The 19,195-nt window shown below is 40.3% G+C and overlaps 2 protein-coding genes across 4 annotated transcripts; both read right to left on the bottom strand.

The window, feature by feature from the left end:
- Positions 1-1,073: 1,073 nt before the first annotated feature.
- LOC307252288 (G-protein coupled receptor 35-like) lies at positions 1,074-2,279 on the bottom strand (the record flags this gene model as incomplete). The annotated part of the gene is made up of 2 exons (XM_080029925.1): positions 1,074-1,607; positions 1,899-2,279. 2 exons carry the CDS (start codon positions 2,277-2,279, stop codon positions 1,074-1,076), a joined length of 915 nt encoding a protein of 304 aa, XP_079886051.1.
- A 3,702-nt stretch (positions 2,280-5,981) lies between these two features.
- Positions 5,982-18,957, bottom strand: LOC307252392 (uncharacterized protein). 3 transcript variants are annotated; one of them, XM_080030050.1, is made up of 16 exons: positions 18,767-18,957; positions 13,534-13,642; positions 12,477-12,556; positions 11,591-11,986; positions 11,439-11,498; positions 11,078-11,149; positions 10,183-10,334; positions 9,699-9,749; positions 9,401-9,460; positions 8,642-8,836; positions 8,362-8,499; positions 8,114-8,210; positions 7,413-7,528; positions 7,053-7,226; positions 6,618-6,707; positions 5,982-6,397 (listed from the first exon to the last, which is right to left on the bottom strand). In XM_080030050.1, the coding sequence occupies exons 2-16, from the start codon at positions 13,638-13,640 to the stop codon at positions 6,281-6,283; spliced, it is 1,905 nt and encodes a 634-aa protein (XP_079886176.1). In that variant the 5' UTR covers positions 13,641-13,642; positions 18,767-18,957; the 3' UTR covers positions 5,982-6,280. The 3 variants fall into 3 exon arrangements, with proteins under 3 accessions (XP_079886176.1, XP_079886177.1, XP_079886178.1); XM_080030051.1 differs by lacking the exon at positions 18,767-18,957 and adding an exon at positions 14,627-14,739; XM_080030052.1 differs by lacking the exon at positions 11,439-11,498.
- Positions 18,958-19,195: the final 238 nt, after the last annotated feature.

Below are 19,195 nucleotides of genomic sequence, written 5' to 3'. Positions count from 1 at the left end.
CTTTGGGCCCAATTTGTACATTTTTTCTAAGGGGTGTACTCACTTTTGTTGCCAGCAGTTTAGACATTAATGGCTGTGTGTCGAGTTATTTTGAGGGGACAGTAAATTTACACTGTTATACAAGCTGTACACTGACTACTTTACATTGTATCAAAGTGTCATTTCTTCAGTGTTGTCCCATGGAAAGATATAAAGAAAAATGTGAAGAAATGTGAGGGGTGTACTCACTTTTGTGAGATACTGTATGTCAGAGCCAGAGGTCATTCCTAATATATGGATATTTTGGTGCACACCAAAAGTCATCTTACTTAAAATTTAAAATACAACATATCCATTGTTAAGAAAGAAAAGGTCAACCACAGACACAATAATTACAAACAAGTTTCAATTATTTAAATATTTTAATTGTTTGACATTTTTAATGGTAATTGTCAGTTTTGAACTATTTCTAAAAAAAACTCTTAGGTAATTGTTACTTAAATCATCATGTAATACAGTCATTACATTGGCTATTTGTGTGGTTCCTTTATTAATTACAGTGTGTTATGTATTTATCATGTTAACCACTTACATAATCTACATGCCTACTCATTACACAGTGCTAATTGGTCCCACAGTGAGTTTCTGATTATGAGTCTTAATTAATGACTGGCTAAGTGCCTTATCAGTGCATTGTAAACCAGTTTCTGCCCCAGGCTGTCATTAACATGGACAAAAATATTTTTTTCGTTAACGAGAAAGGTTTTGTAAACCTGTTGCCAAAGATGATGAGAATTAACTCAACTTTTACAGGAAAATATCTCTTTTATTTCAATCATGAAGATTTCATTGTTTTGAAAACCCACTTAACCTTTACCACCAGCCCAATCTACTTCTATTGTAGTCAAATATTTATTTCTAAATTGAGCCTATAAACCTTATTTGCAATGAGGGTTAAATCATTTTGATTGCAACTGTATTTTATCATTGTAGGTTAGGCTGCATCTGTCCAGTTAACCATGGAACGAGTGCGAATGTATTCATTAGAGGGACATTTCCAAGACGGGGTTAATAATTTCTAACTGGCGGCTCGATCAAACCTTAACATCAAGCGGCTTCTTCTTAGGGACTCTCTTCCCACAGCACATGCCGTCCCCACGCTCCATCTTGGTGATGTAGAGGAGAGGCTCGATGCTGCAGCTCAGGTCCATGATGGAGAACACGCTGATGCTGATCTGGCAGCGGAACTGGACGAAGGAGTAGTACGACACAAAGGGCATGAGGGCCACGGGTGGCAGGTAGTTGGCCACGATGATGCCCAGGATGATCAGCACCATCTTGAAGGCCTTCTTCTTCACCGGGTGCATCTCCTCCTTTCCCGCCACGGAGCGCCTGAGGACCCAAATGACGGAGAAGTTGCAGAAGAGCATGACGGCGAAGGCAAAGAGGATGACGGCGCTGAAGACCTCGTTGACGCTCATGACTCCCAGGGTGCACTTGGTGAGGCCGTGAGCCAGGACCAAGCCCCAGACCACCGCCGAAATGCCAATGCGGATCCTGTTGTCCCGGATGCCAGTGAAGAGCACGGGGTGCACCACGGCTACGTAACGGTCCAGACAGATGCACACCTAGAGCAAGCAGAACAGTGAGGGGATATCATGTTACAGTATATATCTCCATGCATTTCCCCAATGGTAGCATGTTTGAGTCTAGTGTCTGGAGAGAGCTCAATCAAAACGACTGGATTTGCATTTTTAATTGATTGTTCAACAATTCAAAAAACTAGCCAGACAGACATAAAGCTATCTGTCTAAAGGTCTCTTGTCAAAGGAGAAACTCTACACTCTATCAGGGCTACATTTAACAAAACACAAACTCAAAAAAATCTAAAGTTGGTGTTACATACAACAAAAACTCACCAGAAAGAGAGGGGCTACATCCTTGATCCCATAAGCAAACCTCTGAGAGTACCAAATGCGACTGTCATCCAGCAGCAGCCGGTTCACCATATCTACGGGAGTCATGAGGCAGAAGTAGGTGTCCAAGATGGCCAGGTTGAAAAAGAAGATGTCGGACGTAGACGCGTCGCTCTTCCTGGTGGCGATCTGCCAGATGACCAGGACGTTGCACGGCGTCCCCACTGCCAGGTTGAACACCTTGACCCCAAAGTAGAAGATGAAGCCATAAGGGGCCACAGCGCAGACTGGGAACTGGTACCATGGTGGAGGTCCACGAGGGCCGCCAGGGATGGTAGAGTTCAGAAAAAGGTTGAGAGTGTCGTTCAGGGTGGCGTTGAACATTTTGGGTGAAGAAATTCTGATGCTGGTATGAAAGAAACTAGGATGCTATGAGAAAGAAAGGCGAGTAGAGGGTTAGTTTTCATTATCCACGTTTCATTTTTGTAAATTTTTGATGCCGAGAAGCATGTTTTAAAGACTAAACATGGATGCAAATGTTTTCCTTAAGTCTGCTGTCAGTCATAAACGCTCCATACAGAACACCTCACATGGACTATACAGAGGAACCAAACATCTTATCAACCCATCTTACCTTAACAGAGTTCCAAGTTTCCTGCAGTCCAAGACTTCTTCACTTATTGCTGAACTTTCCTGCATGTAGCATCAGATCACTGGGGCCATAGGCTTATAAGCATGCTCCACAGGGATTAATGCTATGGTTGGATTGGGCCGGTCTGAAGAACAATGGCTACCTCTCCTCAAGGTGGTGTCCAACCCAAGCTGTGATTGGGCCTTAATGCAAAATAGAGTAGCTGAGTCATCTTCAATGATTGGACGGTTTGGATACGTCCAAAGGGGTGTGTTTAGGTGGAGTTAAGGTTGGCAATGGCATAGTGTCCACGTAGAAGTAATTAAGTTATACATGCTGCAGGGGAAAATATTAATAGGTTTCTTGTTTTATTCTCTAGTCTATGAGTAATTCATGTGTGAAGGGCACTCTGAAGGGGTTGATCAACACGCTTTGCCTTCAGGGTGTTTCGCTGAACCACCTGCACGTGGTAACTGTTTCATTGTTTCTCCAATTAATTTATTATGTGAGGGCTTGTATTGCAAATGCAAACCCAGGTCTGTTCCTATGGGTATATTTCTTTGTTTATAACGGTTCTACAGCTCAACATTTGTTTTCACTGATGTAACTTTACACTGTTGAGTAAACAGGTGATGCAAGATAAGTGTAAATGAGAAATCTAATGCAAGGCGTTACTAATTGACCCTGAATGTGTTAAGTGTAGAGAAAACCCTGTTGGGAATACAAGCTTGCAGAGTCATGACAAACGTGCAATAGTGAACATATAACAAATCCTGTTCGACATACTGGGGGTTTGGTTTGGGGTTTGAAACTATAGCAATACAGAGACAAGTGAAGGATGCCACCATGTTGCAATATGGGAAATGAAGGGTCCCGTCTAACTAATTATAGGAATGAATATAAATCAAGCTATCTCAGCCTCTGGGGCTTGGATTTTGATCTACCTTTTTTTAAATTGGTCCCTCCCAAGTTACTCAACTTTATGAAAGTGTATAAATAAAGAAGAGAGAACCCCTTTAATTTAGATGGAAATGTGGTTACACTCAATGTCTAACACCACATGACCTAAGAACATGCACAGGTTAACAATACACACGCTTGCATAAATACCATAATACAGGTATGTTAGGCCATATTACCAGTAAAACCTAAAGATGTCACAAAGTTGATTCACATTTTGCACTTGTAGTAACCGTAATGACCCAATGATAACCCGTGAACTGTAAAATATAATTTGTAATATATTGCTTTAGATTTTCATGAAGCAGAAACTCTTTTTTTGCATTCATCAATGAAGGTAGTTGTGACCTATCATCTCGCAGTTTTGATTTTGGTTATTCAAATGTACACAGAATAAACCTCCATGAATAAGAGCCTTGTGTCTGCCAGGAAATTGTCTGTGTTGATCTACACAGCACTACTCTCTGCCTGGATCATGGGACCTCTGGTAAAGTTCATTGTGGTTGTAAATCACTATATTGTTTTTATTATGTGAAGCATTTTGTGCTACATTTTGTTGTATGAATAGGTGCTTTACAAATAGATTTTGATTGATGGTGCCTGCAAGTACACATTGTTATGAGCATGCTTAAAAAAAGTCTACAGGACACAATAGAAAATAGGACAAGATAGAAGAATATAAATGATTACAAAAATATCATGTATTTTCTTTATTTAATAAATCAGACAAGCATCCCAGTTTGGCTTACAAATAGGCATTCATAGTCAAATCCTCAGGCAGTGTGTCTGACATCAGAATCAGAAAAAGAGAATACATTCTCAGCAATGGCAATGATGGTCTGAATTTATTGTTGAAGCTAATTTTTAAGTTTATGTTTTTTAATTGAGAAAAGATAAACACACTAAAGCTTTGTTCTCAGGCAACTTATAGGATTACACTGTCTGTATTGTGTATTCAGAAGAGAGCATGTCTACACAAAGATGAAACATTAGCTGGTCAACAGCTTTTAAACATGAAAAAGAAAAAAGGTTTCGCCTCTTTTAGGTAGAATACAATACATTGTACTTTGAACTGTGTATTTTTACGAAAAGCCAATCAAGTTCGAATACAAAAAATTTGTTAAAAAGTGTGACTACCATGAGGAAGTTCAAAAGATTCTTAAGCACTGCAAATTAAATATAAATACTGCACCAAAGAAAAATTATCATCAGTTTAAATTAAGAAACAATACAATAGGATTATAAATTCATGTCACCTGCACAAATTATATCAAAATATTTGTATCCACCTTGCACCACTTCAGGAAAAGTTAAATGTGTGTTTATGCCTTGTAAAAAAGCTCCGTTATATCCTTTACCTCTCTGTTTTAATAGTACATTTTATGAAGGAAATATGAGACAAATGATGGATTTTACCTGCAATCACCCTAAGTGCATTTCATTATAACAACAAGTCATTTTTTCTCCACCACTTCCTGTCCAAATGTACTGGACAACAAATACATGTAAAAAGAAGCTGACACACAGTCATGTTGTGTGTGCGTGTGTGGTCAAAACAATATTTGTGTGAACAGGTACTCTATATTTTAAAAATATTGAAATTGTAAACTTTATGTTGCCTTGCATGTTGAAAAGTACCGTAATTACTAAGTACTGTCAAGCTGTGATGGAATTCATAAATCAATATTCTCACGTTACAAATAAATAACACATTACTCTCCTGGCTGTTTGGATACAAATGTGAAGTGCTATGTACAAGGACGCAGAAAGACAGACGTCATGGAGTCAACATGATGTCTTTTAAAGAGGTAAGAAAAAAGAGGTTTTCAAGTATTCAAGTACCGGCATAAAATCAAAACTAACTCGAAAATGTAACAAAGCTGCATATTTGACCTTTTTTTAGGAATATTAAATCAAACTTTAACTTCACAATAACAAACAATACTGATTAAAAATGTTCACTGCATATTTTCTACCTTTTGTTCATAGGAAGGTACGTACCATCAGTTTCAACATCAGCAACATATGAAGAGAATCCTATCAGAAAATGGTGTCACAGATGTTTCAACAGCTGTGTCATGAGCTAGATCTCTATATATTGTGCCCAGAGTGGGCTGAGCATGTAAGACAATTTTATTTTTATTTTCTTTACTTCGCAAAAGTCACTTTCGTTAAACTTAATGTTGTGGCAGGACACCTTAAGATGCAAGCTAGAAACCAACTGTGTTGATTGTAAAACCCAAGACCATCAGTGGAAATATGGGTCGATAAACTTCACGTAAAAACACTGTTTTTCCACTCACTTGTTATTGAGCAGGTAAGTAAAGGCTTTCAACACTCATTTGTTCCACTACAGCTGCTCCGTGGTAAAAATGAAAGAGATTTACACTGTTTGAATGTGTAGTAAAATTATTCTATGGCACTCTCACATGACCGGAAACATTAAGTTGGCATGACTTTATGCAAAATGTAGATTTTTGGTCTTTAGAAACATATTTTACACTTCATTCTGTACATTTATTCAAATATTGTGCACCTTAAATTGTGCACGAAGATAGTACAATGATTTATGTCACTTTTACCACTACGCAATTCAAAACACAGCAAAATCAGCTGACACACAGAAGTGACATTATTCAACACTAACATTTTCTTCAGTAGCATTAGATCCCGACTGTACCTCAGGCCGCCCTATAGAATTTGACTTTTCTTTAAAAAATATAGTGCACTTTGCAAATGTACTTTCTGATATGTTGGAATGAGCCGTCACGTCGGCCTCAGTGAATCTCGGGTCTCACGTGGAGGCGATCTGTCCATGCACACGGAAGCGGTAAAGACATGTATATTCCACATGACCCCAGTTTGAGAGGACACGCAGCTCCACAAATCGATACACCATCTCACTGGGGTTCTGCATATAAAAGAAAGAAAGAAAATGATAAAAAGAGAAAAAATGTAAGGAAAATTGTGCAGTTCAGATATAAAGAAAGAAAGAAATACAAATCCAAGAAATCAAATTGTCAGATGTTTTACACTTTTTCACATCATATTTAGCAAACATTGACTTAAAAAAAAATAGAGCAGGAGGTAGTTAGGCCATGTCCTATTCATATTTGTCAGTTTGAACTCACAAGCAGCCTAAACGTCTGTGTTGACTGTCCATCTTCATCGTAAGTGAACGTCCCCAGCAGTGTTCCTTCCTCTGTGTCATTTTTCATTCCCTGAGAAAAAGAGAAAGCATATCACAAATATGTCAGAGTGATGGCTATTCAGAATCCATATGGTAATCTTTTCTTTCACAGGACTTAAAAATTAAGAACATTTTAGGATGGCCAATAGATGTACACCTTTCAAGCAGAATTAACATGACTACATTCAAAAATAACTCTATAGTTTCTCATTCTCATCAGCTGATGCACCTTTCCAATTTTTTTTTTTTTTTTTTTTTTTAATAAATTCTACAGCAGTGGGCATGCAGGACATTCAAAACACTTTTCAAACAGCAGCAGTCCTGGATTGCGCCACTACAGTACATTTCAGGACTGCAGTGGACTTGGAGCACTCACATAGACTTCAAAGTCTTTGGGGGCAGAGTCTATGTGGCCGGTGGGGGAGTTGTAGCGCGGCAGGTGGTCCAGTGTCACATGGGTTATGGTGATGGGATGAGAAAGGGAGATCACAAGGGTCCCCTCCACACCGTGAAACGCCCAACATTTCCCTGGAAGCTGCACCGGGAAACCCTGTGGGGGAGGGGGGGAGGGGGGGGGGGGCGGGAGTATATCACATGGTCAGTGTCTGACCGAGAAGTGAAAAAAGTAATACCATGACATGCTAACAGAGAGGAAAGGAAAGGGGGAGCAGAGGAGGATAGACAAAAGGATGCAACAAGATTTAAGATAATATATTGGAGGGAGGCAAGTGAATACCTGAATAACAGTGCGTGGGCTTTCAGATGGGTACCACAGAGGGAATCCAAACAGGGTAACACATGCTGAGCGGATACGATAGGTCTCTGAACACCTGGTGCTGATCACACTGGCACCTGCAAAAACATTTTATTGTGAAATTCTAACATGATCAATAGCCAAGTTTCCATCTTAAAAGGGGCACTGTGTAATATGACATCATCAAGAAACTTCTACAAAGTTCTAGATTGCATTGCTCCCTGGGTAACCCACCCCTTTTGAATAATAGCAGAAGCTACAGTGGCCTTCAAGGACAAGAACAATTCTACATTTTAAACAATGCACCTGATGACATTCCAAAAACATGGATGCCTCCATAAGACTTACCCTCTCAATGTACAAAATGTATATTAATATTTGTAATTCTCCGCTCAGGAGGATAATTCAGATTATTGGCAGAGGTGATTTTACACCAATGAGGACATATTTATGAATGAGGATATTGATTTTAGCTATTAAATTACTTAAAATGTTACACAGTGCCCCTTTAATGTGAACATACAAATAACATATTATAGCTTATTTTTATCTATTTTTAACTTTGTTTTACCAACCATAAAAATATAAAATTTGATGATTGTTCAATTTCCCCAAGGGTGACTACAGCATATTACATTTTTTTTTGAAAATAAAGCCAAGTAACAGTGCCATAGAAATCAAACCTTGAGTCTCCAGGGCAAAGTCGGGCATTTTGTCGGCCATGGGACGTCCACAGTCTGACGAGCTTCCTTTGTCCAGGAGCATGAAAGCATCGTGCTCCTGATTCACATTCACACACAAACCCCATTAATATTGATCCCATCACATATGCAGCAGTAGAAAGACATTCACTTGTTATTATATTTATACAGGCTTAAGAGTCTGTAAGTAATCTGGAGAGTTATCCAGAGCATCTTTCCCTCCGACCCACCTTGATGCGATCAGTGAGCCACTTCTCCATGGCCTGTTGGAGCTCTGGGGTGAGACGGTTGTGGTCGTGGCTGGTGCTAACATCAGGACAGGGGGCTGGAGGGGGCATCATTTGGATGGATGACAACTCCTCATACAGCTAAAAAAAAAACAGGCAGTCACATTAAAGACACACAATCAGAAGGAAACACTAAGTCAGCATGAACAAAAGATTGAATTAACCGCTCAAAATCTTGAGTCTGTCTTGTTGTGTACTGCACATCTCTACCAGCGCTTGTTACCTCGGCATTCTGGTTCTCTAACGTTTGGATCTTCGTGCTGAGGCTGGCAAAGATAGAGCGGCCGTCTGTGTGGTAGTCTGCCATCTGTCTGCCCAACCCGGCAACCTCCTGCTCCAGACGCAACCGATTGCTCGATTCTGCAACCTCAAGCTTGGCCTGCACATGGTCCAAGTCCAGCTGTAGTCTGTCCTGCCTCTGAGAGAGAGAGACAGAGAGACAGAAAGTGAGAGAGAGAGAGAGAGAAAGAGAGAAAATGGAGTCAGTCACCACTGTACTAAGGGTGAGATTGGAAGAGAAGTGTTGGGCAGTGTCAGGGAAGATGAGTATCGCTCAAATCAGTCTAGCCGGCCCTGCAGTGTAAGAGGGTAGTGTTGAGGCTTCCAGATGTGGTCCTGTTGTAATTAAAACCCTACATATCTGCTGGAAGGTGAACTCTTTGTAGCCCAAATTTGGCTGTCATACACACTCTCTTCACTACAAGAATGATGTCTTGGACAACCAGTTGGAAGCTTGTTCGCGACTGGCAGAGGTTTAAACTTCCAGAGTACTTGGAAGTTACACAATCCAAAATATGAAAGCCACAAAATCATGCAGAAAAACACACAGTTACCCATCATCACCACTAGATGTTACTCTAGCACAGCTGGGTTTCAGGCCACACCAGGCAGGACTTTACACCACACACAGAGCGAGTGTGTTAACTCTAAGAAGAAAGGAATGAGGGAAACAAGACACAAACCTAGAGCAAGATTCATTTACCTGTGAGATTAGGTGTTCCTGCTTCTGCTGTAGCTGTGTGTGCTTCAGATTCATCTCCTCCTGCAACAAACAGACACAGGTCACACCCAACAGGCATTACCTTGGATACAAATATAAGGACTCAATGTTAATTTAGGCTTCTTTCCCTTATAGTTTTTTTATTTTAATTTTTTATTTATTTTGAGAGGGCTTTCTGCAAAACAAACTGAAGCTGGTGGATCTAATATAATTAGGATTGTTCATATAATCATATTTGATATTTTTACAGTAGGTAATCTGCAGACCATCTGTGTCTTACCATAAAACTCTGCATCTTTGCTTCGACAGCAGCCGCCACAACAGCCTGATCCTAGAGGGAAAAAAGGACTCTTAATACACAGACGTTACAAAAAAAAGACACCAAATGTTCATGCCAACAATCCCCATATGTTGCTATGTACTGTTATGTACTGTGTACCCTCAATTCTGCTGTGTGTTTGTTCTTGTTCACTTTGCTCTTTAAATGTCCCTCAATCATATTCAAATGTGGAATACAAAAATAAAAACCAAATTGTTCAAGATGTTAACAGAGAAATTCACATTTTACACCAGAGGGTTAGATTGAAGATGTCAATTCCTCAGAAGCTCAGAAGTTACTTGGAGAAGCTTGGACACATTTTAAATAATCGATAGTCATCTATAAATCTACCCATCCACTCACTCATCCAATGTCAATCATGTTTAATTTCACCCTTCCCAGCACACACACATATAACCAGTGGGATGAGGATGATCCGCCCTACCAGCACAGGTGTAGGTAGATTCATGGTGATTGGTTGAGGACCAGGAGTGGTGGGGATAACAGGCTGCCGATTGGGCTTTGTCTGTGACAGGGTCGTTGTGAAAGTCATACCAGAGAGGAGAGGGGTCAACAAAGGGAAGAGGAACCAAATACCTGGAGAAAACAGGAGGAAAGGTGCCTTAAGAACAGCACTTAAGACAGAGAGACAAAGTCTGCCCAAATTAAACATTGCCTGATTCTACGTTCTAAATCATTGACATTTACTGTGACTCATTCAGTCACACTGAGGTGGGGATGTGAGGTAAAACTCTCCACACAAGCAGAGGAGAACAAGCAAGCAGTGCTGCTGTGTGTGTGTGTGGGGCAGACCCTATCACGTCTGCTAACCCATTTCGTGGGGAAAACCCTGAGCAGTAGGTCTTGCAGTAGGAAATATCATTATCTGGCTACAAAAAGGTATGTGCTGCTTTTTGAAATTAACTCAAATATTAACAAAACGAGAAAGCTACAAACAAAACTTAAGGAATCTTTGATAAAAAAAACAGTCTCTAAAGTGATCATTGATAAATAAAGTTATATTTCCTTTAAATTGTCTCAAAGCATAACTTAAAAGTGATATGGAGGGGTATTTTATTTGTCGTTTATTCACAGCCGAGGCTCTGTAAACTGGTATACAAAGGGGGCCCACCATAGATAGCAACAAGCCTGTTTACAGAAATTAGGCTGTATACTTAACCAGCATTTTGTTGTGATCGTGAGGAGATATTCACAGATTTAAGCTTTCTCCTTAATTGCCGCCTCCACCTTTAACACTCCAAATGCCCCGGGGTATGCTGAGGTGTCTCAAAATGTACCGACATGCAAACTTGAATCTGTTAAATGTTTATGTGACTTACATAGGAGTATGATGAGGAGGAGGAGTAACAGACCACAAGCCTTCTTCATGTTACTGCTAAAGGAAGTATTAGCTGCAGGGAGAAGATAATCTTTTAATAACCTGGAGCCAAATCCATGCAAAAATGGAGCCGTGCAACAATGTGACATGTGAAAGCAGTATACGTATGTGGACACATACAAAACAAATCCACTGAACAATGCAAGAAAAATAAGCACACGTTCCTGTTCATACACGTGCAAACATTGAAAATGAGGGTCACCCCTCTATTGGTCTCTCGAGGATAAATAAAAGTTAAATTAAAAAAAATGAAATTAAATATAGGCAAAGAAAAATAAATAATGAACACACCAACACCATACCTAAATTTCTTAGATGCATTACTTTAGTATGTACTGCAGTGGCCATCAATGAGATTGAGTCTGCACAAAACAAAGGAAACAATGAAATGATTACAAAGGCATGCAAAGAAGACACACATGCAAACACACATACTGTTCACTGCCCTACCCACCACAGAAAGCACTGCTGAATCTGCTTGTGTATTCAGCCACTGTGTTACTGGGGCTTCTACTGCTGCTGCAGGTGAGGTTTGCTGCTGCTGTGGGATTCCTGCGAGTGCCCTCTGAGGATGAGTAGCCCGAGCTGTCTATGCCGCTCCCACTCAGCGGATTGAAGTTGGGTCTGAAGTTCAACGCTGCCCTGCTGTAGTTAAAGTGCCCGGCCAAGGGGCTCTGCTCGGGGCTTATGGAGGAGCAGAGTGTGGGTGTCTGACTCCGGCTGGATGACGGGGTGAGGGCAGGCCGAGGGGTGGCGACGTAGGAAACGTACGACACGGTCCTCATGGTCGTCTCGGTCTGGGTCTTGCTGCTCGCTGAAGTGCAAGGACTCAGGTCTGAGGGAACTAAATCTAAAGAGCAACAGACAACTGTGAATTATCACATAATAACGAATAACTTATTTTCTTGTTAAACTGCAATACATTTCTTTTAAAGAATTTAACATCCTTCTTTAGGTAAACGGGTACAATAGGTAGAAATATGACCGCAGCCACAGTGATGAGGGGTCGCAAGTATGGACTGGTTTGTTATAAGGGATCATAATCTAAACTATTTTGGGATCACTTCTTCGATCCAATACGTTCTAAGCAAATTATTTAAAAAATATATATATAAGCGCATATTATTAGCCTGCCGATTGTTACATTTAACGTTGCTTTGCTGTCTAACCAACAGAACAGTCCAATACTTATTCCATTCACAATGGATCAGCACTGCTCTGAAATGTTATTCAAACTGTTGCCAGTCCTGTTCCATTCATGCTATTTTTACTTATTTTGTATTGACAGGATACTATGTCGTTTTTACTCAGGCACTGATAGGATGTTGTATTGTATTTACCGTCACTGGCAGGACTGGCCTTGCTTTTGGGTATGGTGGGGGTACGAGACTTTCGGTTCCCCCCCTTCTTCTTGAATACCCTGGTGAGAATATAAACAAGAACACAAATACACACATGAGAGAAGGTGGCACAAAGGACAAATACTGCTTAACAACACAGTTAAGAGCTGCTGACTAGAATCACGCATGCACGCTCTAAGGCAAGGCAAGGCAAGTTTATTTATATAGCACAATTCAGACACAAGGCCACTCAAAGTGCTTTACAGGGGCAAGATTAGAATACATAAAACACATTATAAAACATTTAAAAGCAAATAAAAGAAGCAAATAAAATGAAAATTGCAGGTTAAAATGGAAACAAAAAAGTCTTCAGACTCGATTTAAAAGAACTGAGAGTTGCAGCAGACCTCAAGTTCTCTGGGAGTTTGTTCCAGATTGTTGGTGCATAATAACTAAAAGCTGCTTCTCCTCGTTTAGTCCTAACTCTAGGGACTGTAAGTAGACCTGTCCCAGACGTCCTAAGGGCTCTGGACGGTTCATAACGTATCAGCATATCAGTAATGTATTTTGGCCCTAAACCATTTAGTGCTTTATAAACCAACATCAGTATTTTGAAATCAATTCTTTGAGTGACTGGAAGCCAGTGTAAAGACCTCAGAACTGGGGTAATGTGATCTACTTTTTTGGTCCTAGTGAGGACTCGAGCAGCAGCGTTCTGAATTAGCTGAAGCTGTCTGATAGATTTTTTTGGAAGGCCAGCAAGGACACTGTTACAGTAGTCAAGTCTACTAAAGATAAATGCATGGACAAGTTTTTCTAAATCTTGCTGAGACATAAGCCCTTTAATTCTTGATATGTTTTTTAGGTGGTAGTAGGCTGATTTATTAATTGATTTTATAAACACTCTAACACACACACACACACACACACACACACACACACACACACACACACACACACACACACACACACACACACACACACACACACACACACACACACACACACACACACACACACACACACACACACACACACACAGTTAGAGTTTACTTACTTGACAGGGTTTTCACGGTAGGATATGTTTGTTACGGAGCTCGAATCAGATTCTTCATCTGAATTATAGTAGCCGCCGGACATGAGGCGGGAACTCCTACGAGGCATGACTGAAAGACAAAGAAGGAAAGATAGTAAGACACGTTGGCAGGAAGTGGTCAGGAGGACCATACACATTGTGGTTTTAATTGTATGTCGTGAAGTCTACAGGACACACACACACACACACACACACACACACACACACACACACACACACACACACAGAGCAGTAGTATTGGTAGTAGTACTGACAGTAACTCTCTGACAGATGCTCTATTGGGTAATCTTGGCAGACTATAATCCAACTAATCTACATGAGCCATTCTGTAGATTCAACACTCACAGAGATTCACAGAGCAAATATAAAACAGGAAACCCCAACCACATTTGAACATGCAAGCCTAAAGAACAAGCACAGACAGTGTCAATACAGCATGCCATAATACTGCAGAGTGAAAAAAGTCACACATACCTCGACCGACCAACCATACTAAAAGTGAAGAAAAGTATGAAGAGAAAGTCTTCAAGATAAACAGGTGTAGATGACGAGAGCAGAGACAACCACCTGAATTCAGCTGCGATTCCCTGCTGTTCTAAACATGCTAGAGGTAGCCGCAAGATTTACTTTGAGAAATGCTGCCATCACACTCATTATATAACAGCGTCTTAAAATGGCCCAATCTGATTGGTCAGTGTGTTCTTAGAGTGCAGGTGATTAGCATAAACCGCAGCTCACAGGCTTTACTGCTGGCTGTGCCGACGCCTGTGGCAAACAAAATGTCATGATATCAACTCAAGAAAAGCCAAAGATTTACTAACTGAAATATGATTGATGTATTGGTTCATTTGTTTCCAAATGAGCAGTCTGTCCTACTGATTATTATTCCTATAAACATGTTTGAAGTGGAACATCTTGATACCGGATTTTGAAAGTTAGAAAAAATGCTAGTTTATCCATTTCACTGGGCGTAATCTATCTTCGCAACAGCCACTTCTCCTCAAGTCTGACTTTTTTTTTTTTTTAATTCTTTGGCATCAAAGAAGACACTAACCTGTAGAATCTGCTTTGTAATCCAGTCTTGTAACTTAAAAGAATATCCTGCGTCTTAGCAGTCCCAGCTCACAGTTAAATCAAACCAGTGCGGCCCTCCTTCTACCCTTCTTTTATCATTAGCCGGGCACAGGAGACATTACTACAGCAGAACAGTATCTAACCAATGCTACTAAGAAGAGCGGCAGAAGATGAGAGAAAGGGAAGCTGTGGCTATTTGCACTCGAAACAGATAGAGGCAGGAAGTCAGCACTCACGCACACAGCAGCATCCACTCCCTAAAGGGCCGTTGAAGCGTTATTTATCTCAATTGAATCATTTTTACAGGTTAGATGTATTACCCTCACACACAATCCAGACGTTTTCCTACTTCAGTGTTCCTCAGAGCATATGCTTAACATTACATTTATTATCCACATCCTTTTCTTTTCTTTGTTATCACCACCCACTAGTTCCGCATGCAACTGTTCAACTGAGTAAGTGAGGAGGATTTTTAGTAACACATACTGTACACATGTATGTTGATGGACTGCATCAGAGAATCAGAAAAATATTTGTTGTTGCTGTACACAGGTAATACTAGCAACATCACATATGACTGTGCCTAACACTGTGGTTGGTTGCCAATGCCAGCAGACATGCTTTCTCTGTTTACTGTAAACAAGGACAACACAAAACACCTTCATACTTGTTTTTTTTTTTGCCGCCAAACAATCCACACGCGAGCTCTCATTTTCCAAAGGCGCTTGTGTAAGAAATCTATTGAACCCTGCATCTGTATAACACACAGTCATCAGTTAAACACAAATGCCATTTTCTCAGCTATGAATGTGTGCATTTATTGAAACTCTCCCTCTCGTGTCTGTTTAACCACTAGGATGTTTATGTAAATCAGTTCTTGCGTTGGCTTTTTTGCATACTAGCCTCTCTGAAGCCTGTGTCAAGGGAGACGTTTCAAGCCGAATTAAAATGAAGACCTTCATCACAGATAGCCAATATTAAAGAGGTCAAGATTTAATACTTTAATGTTCCTCTACAGTTTTGATTTAACAAGGATAACAAAAAAAAGGATGTTGCTACTGCATGGAGTGAGAAGTTAACATTGCTATCAGCTAACACAAACCTCAGAGCGAAGTAAAAAGTGACCTACAACCTTACAAGACAACCATTATTTATCATAAACACAACAAAAACAGTAAGATGGGGGTCACAAATATTTTGACTCCACAGCAACAACAGCAGCATGTGCCTGTAACCCGCATTGAGCAAACAAACAGCCCCTCCACTCTTTCACAAAACGTATTTCCTCAAAGCATGTTAGGAGGCTTTGGCTCAGAGTGTAGAGAGAAAGGAGCAGTTCATACGATAACTCCTTCAAATCCTCTCTTCCCCTTTAAATGGCATCCCAGTGCAGCCTAGCCTAGCTCAGCGTTTTGCCCTCCTGAACGTTTACCAACCCCCTCCTAAAGCAGGAGAACACCCCTGCACACACAGCTATTGATCCCCCTCTTCTTTCTGTCATTTTCACCTTCGAACCATGGCTCAATATCTAAATACTATATCTTAAATAATGTAGGAAGAGCGTTTGACTCATCCTATAAATTCCATCATCACATCCTCATAATCTTAATAAAAAAACTAAATAATATTTTACATACAATTTTTGAATTTTGATGTTAAAGAACCTTTGTCTTTCACTGCAGGGTTAAACAGTTTCTGCCTTGGTCCCTCTTGCTTTGCACTACAGTATAACCCTGAGTTACTATGTGATGTGACGAATGGGCAGATCTCATTTGAACAAGAATATCCCATGTGCAGACAGAAACAATAGGGGACACACCGACTGCTATACTCTTGCAGCAATTCTCTTGCAAGAACCAACCAGCCAGCCTAGCCGCAGCAGTAAGAAGTGCATCATATCGTCTGGCACATGAAACTTTGCGTGCCAGGTATTTTTTAGTGCTCTGCCCACAGAAAGTGATGTCAAACCTATAGGCTTGAGGTTGAAACCATATCCTGAACACCAGTTTTGCTGCCTTACTCATGCCGTTGCTATCTAACATCCCCTTACAGGATTTACCGGTTATCAATTAATATATACACACTATGGGTTAACTTCTTTTGCGCGTGTGAACAATATGCAGCTGTGACCCACTACAGTGACTCAACAGCAGTGTATGAAATCAGCCAAGACGAATACATGCATATGCATATACACACGTTAAAGCAAGTGTGGGCCCAATGAACCACAGCTACAGGCATCTATGGTGGATCAAAGGTGATGTGGTTGTTTGCTCTGGGCGTGGCACTGTAACTGGTCCAGCATTCTGACCACCACTGACTCTGGTAGTACGGCACAGACAAAGAAGAAAAAAATGACAAGAGCATAAAGGTAATGAGAGCTAAAGAGAGAGAGAAAGAGAGAGAGAGAGAGAGAGAGAGAGAGAGAGAGAGAGAGAGAGAGAGAGAGAGAGAGAGAGAGAGAGAGAGAGAAAGAGCTGGAGCAGAATGGGACAAAGCCAACGGGAGGGTCAACAAAAAGAGAGAGAGACACACAGACAGGCTGCACAACAAAGATTAAAGGATGAATGGTACTGCACACAGGGATACAATGACAGAGGAGAGAGGAAAAATGAAACAGGAGAATGTGTGTGTGTGTGTGTGTGTGTGTGTGTGTGTGTGTGTGTGTGTGTGTGTGTGTGTGTGTGTGTGTGTGTGTGTGAAATGTTAGTCGAGAGTGAAAACAAAACAACGAAGGGGATAAATGGGCTGAGGGAAAGTGGCGAGCAGCCGGCAAAGAAAGGAATGCAGAGAATTAGTTCTCCTCAAGCCAAAACGGGCTGGCAAACTGTTGAATACTGTGGCTAACTTTAGGACAGTGTGTTTGAAATATGACTCAGACAAACATAGCAGCGGGTGAGTCATCTGTGTGAAATGGCTTTACACAAATTGCCTCAAGCTAACACAAACTACATCTTATTTAGCTGAGCAGGAGCTACCAATAGCTTTATATCAATGAGAACCAGATGCTTTCATTACAGTCTCTCTTTCTCTCTTAGTGACAGTAGGACTGTCTAGATTTTTTTTGTCTTTTATCCATTTATTGGTGAAATATCCTTGTTTTAGTGCTATAATTGAGTTTATAAAACTAAGATGAAAAGTCCTAACAACATATTTTAATAATAATTTTCAGTTGTTTAATATTATGATGTAAGCAGCACAATATGTTTCCGTTGAAACATTAACACACAGCTCTACCTTAAAACTAACCGAGAATTAAACACATCAGAGTTAGACAGTTGAACTTTTCAAGGGACTGCAAGTAAACTTTTTTTTATAAGCTATCTCTGGTATGACAGAAATGCTAATATTTATGTTAAATATTGTACATGGTCCCGACTCCTATACAAAAAACTAAGAAATTCAAGCAAATGATGCATAACAAAGTCCAGTTGAATACGAACCTGTTCCAAAATGTGCAGTGAAAAAAAGGAAGGCTGTAAAGTTGTTTAAAAAAATAAAAAATGTAACCTCATCCCCAGTTTTGCTTAATGTACACACTCTATTTTTCAAGAGACACACCCTGAAGCCCCTGAAGGACTCCTGGTGGTCCCCACATAACATGTCCTCCAGCCAATTGTAATAAATTACAAACATTTAGAAATGATACAAACTACACCCGCGTTGTCTGCATGACAGTTGCATCATCATGTTTCACTTTTGACAGACGTCACAAGCTGAATGCAGTCAGGGGTACTTGGTAAAAGGACTGCACTCGAAGGGTATGGCGTAAAACCATACAGTCTATGGGTAAAATATATTAAAAACACATTTAAAAAAAATAAACAGCTGTAATTAGAAAATGTCTAGGTATTCTATAATATTTGAACATTTAAATTCTTAAATATCGTTTCAGCTAGAAAGTAACTTATTTAGGTTAGCTATTTTACTAAACTTTGTCGACAGTAGCCATACACTTTGCTAACACAGCTCTGAAAATAGCAATGTTTTAAAAGTAAACTAACTTAGCAGTGACACAAATGACTAATCGACAAAGCATCCCGAAGCAGTACACGGGCAACAAGGACACCAGCTGAAGGTTAGTAAGCGAATACATATGTTTCTTTTGTCCTTAACTTACCTTGCAATGTTACTTTATGTGAGGTTTTGAAGAAAAACACCACGCCAATCCAACAGCCAGGCGGTTAACTGTCTAACTGTCAGGAAATGATAATCCTCTCTTCAGCCCCCACGACCACCAAGCTCCGGTTGAAATAACTCGGTTTAACACTGTCAAAGCCCCCCTAAAAAAATGCTACTTATTACTAAAGTCTGGAGCTGGCAGGGCTTTAACTGCGGGCTGAGGCAGTTACTCAGTCCGACGCTTGTTATGACAGCCTGGCTGGAGGTTCCGCCGCCGCTATGTTGACAGTCAGTAGCTAAGTGAAGCTAGTCAGCAGCGCAGCATGGAGACAATGGCTTCCGGTTACGGTTTTCAAAATAAAGTTCTGCGTAACGATTCTGGGCCGGTGTTTTATGACTATTTATTTCAAACTAATTACATTTTCAT

The sequence above is a fragment of the Ammodytes marinus genome (assembly GCF_949987685.1).
Source record: "Ammodytes marinus genome assembly, chromosome: 6".
Classification (NCBI taxonomy): domain Eukaryota; kingdom Metazoa; phylum Chordata; class Actinopteri; order Uranoscopiformes; family Ammodytidae; genus Ammodytes; species Ammodytes marinus.
Note: the sequence above shows the minus strand (reverse complement) of the source record. Positions and strands in the feature narration are given on the sequence as shown.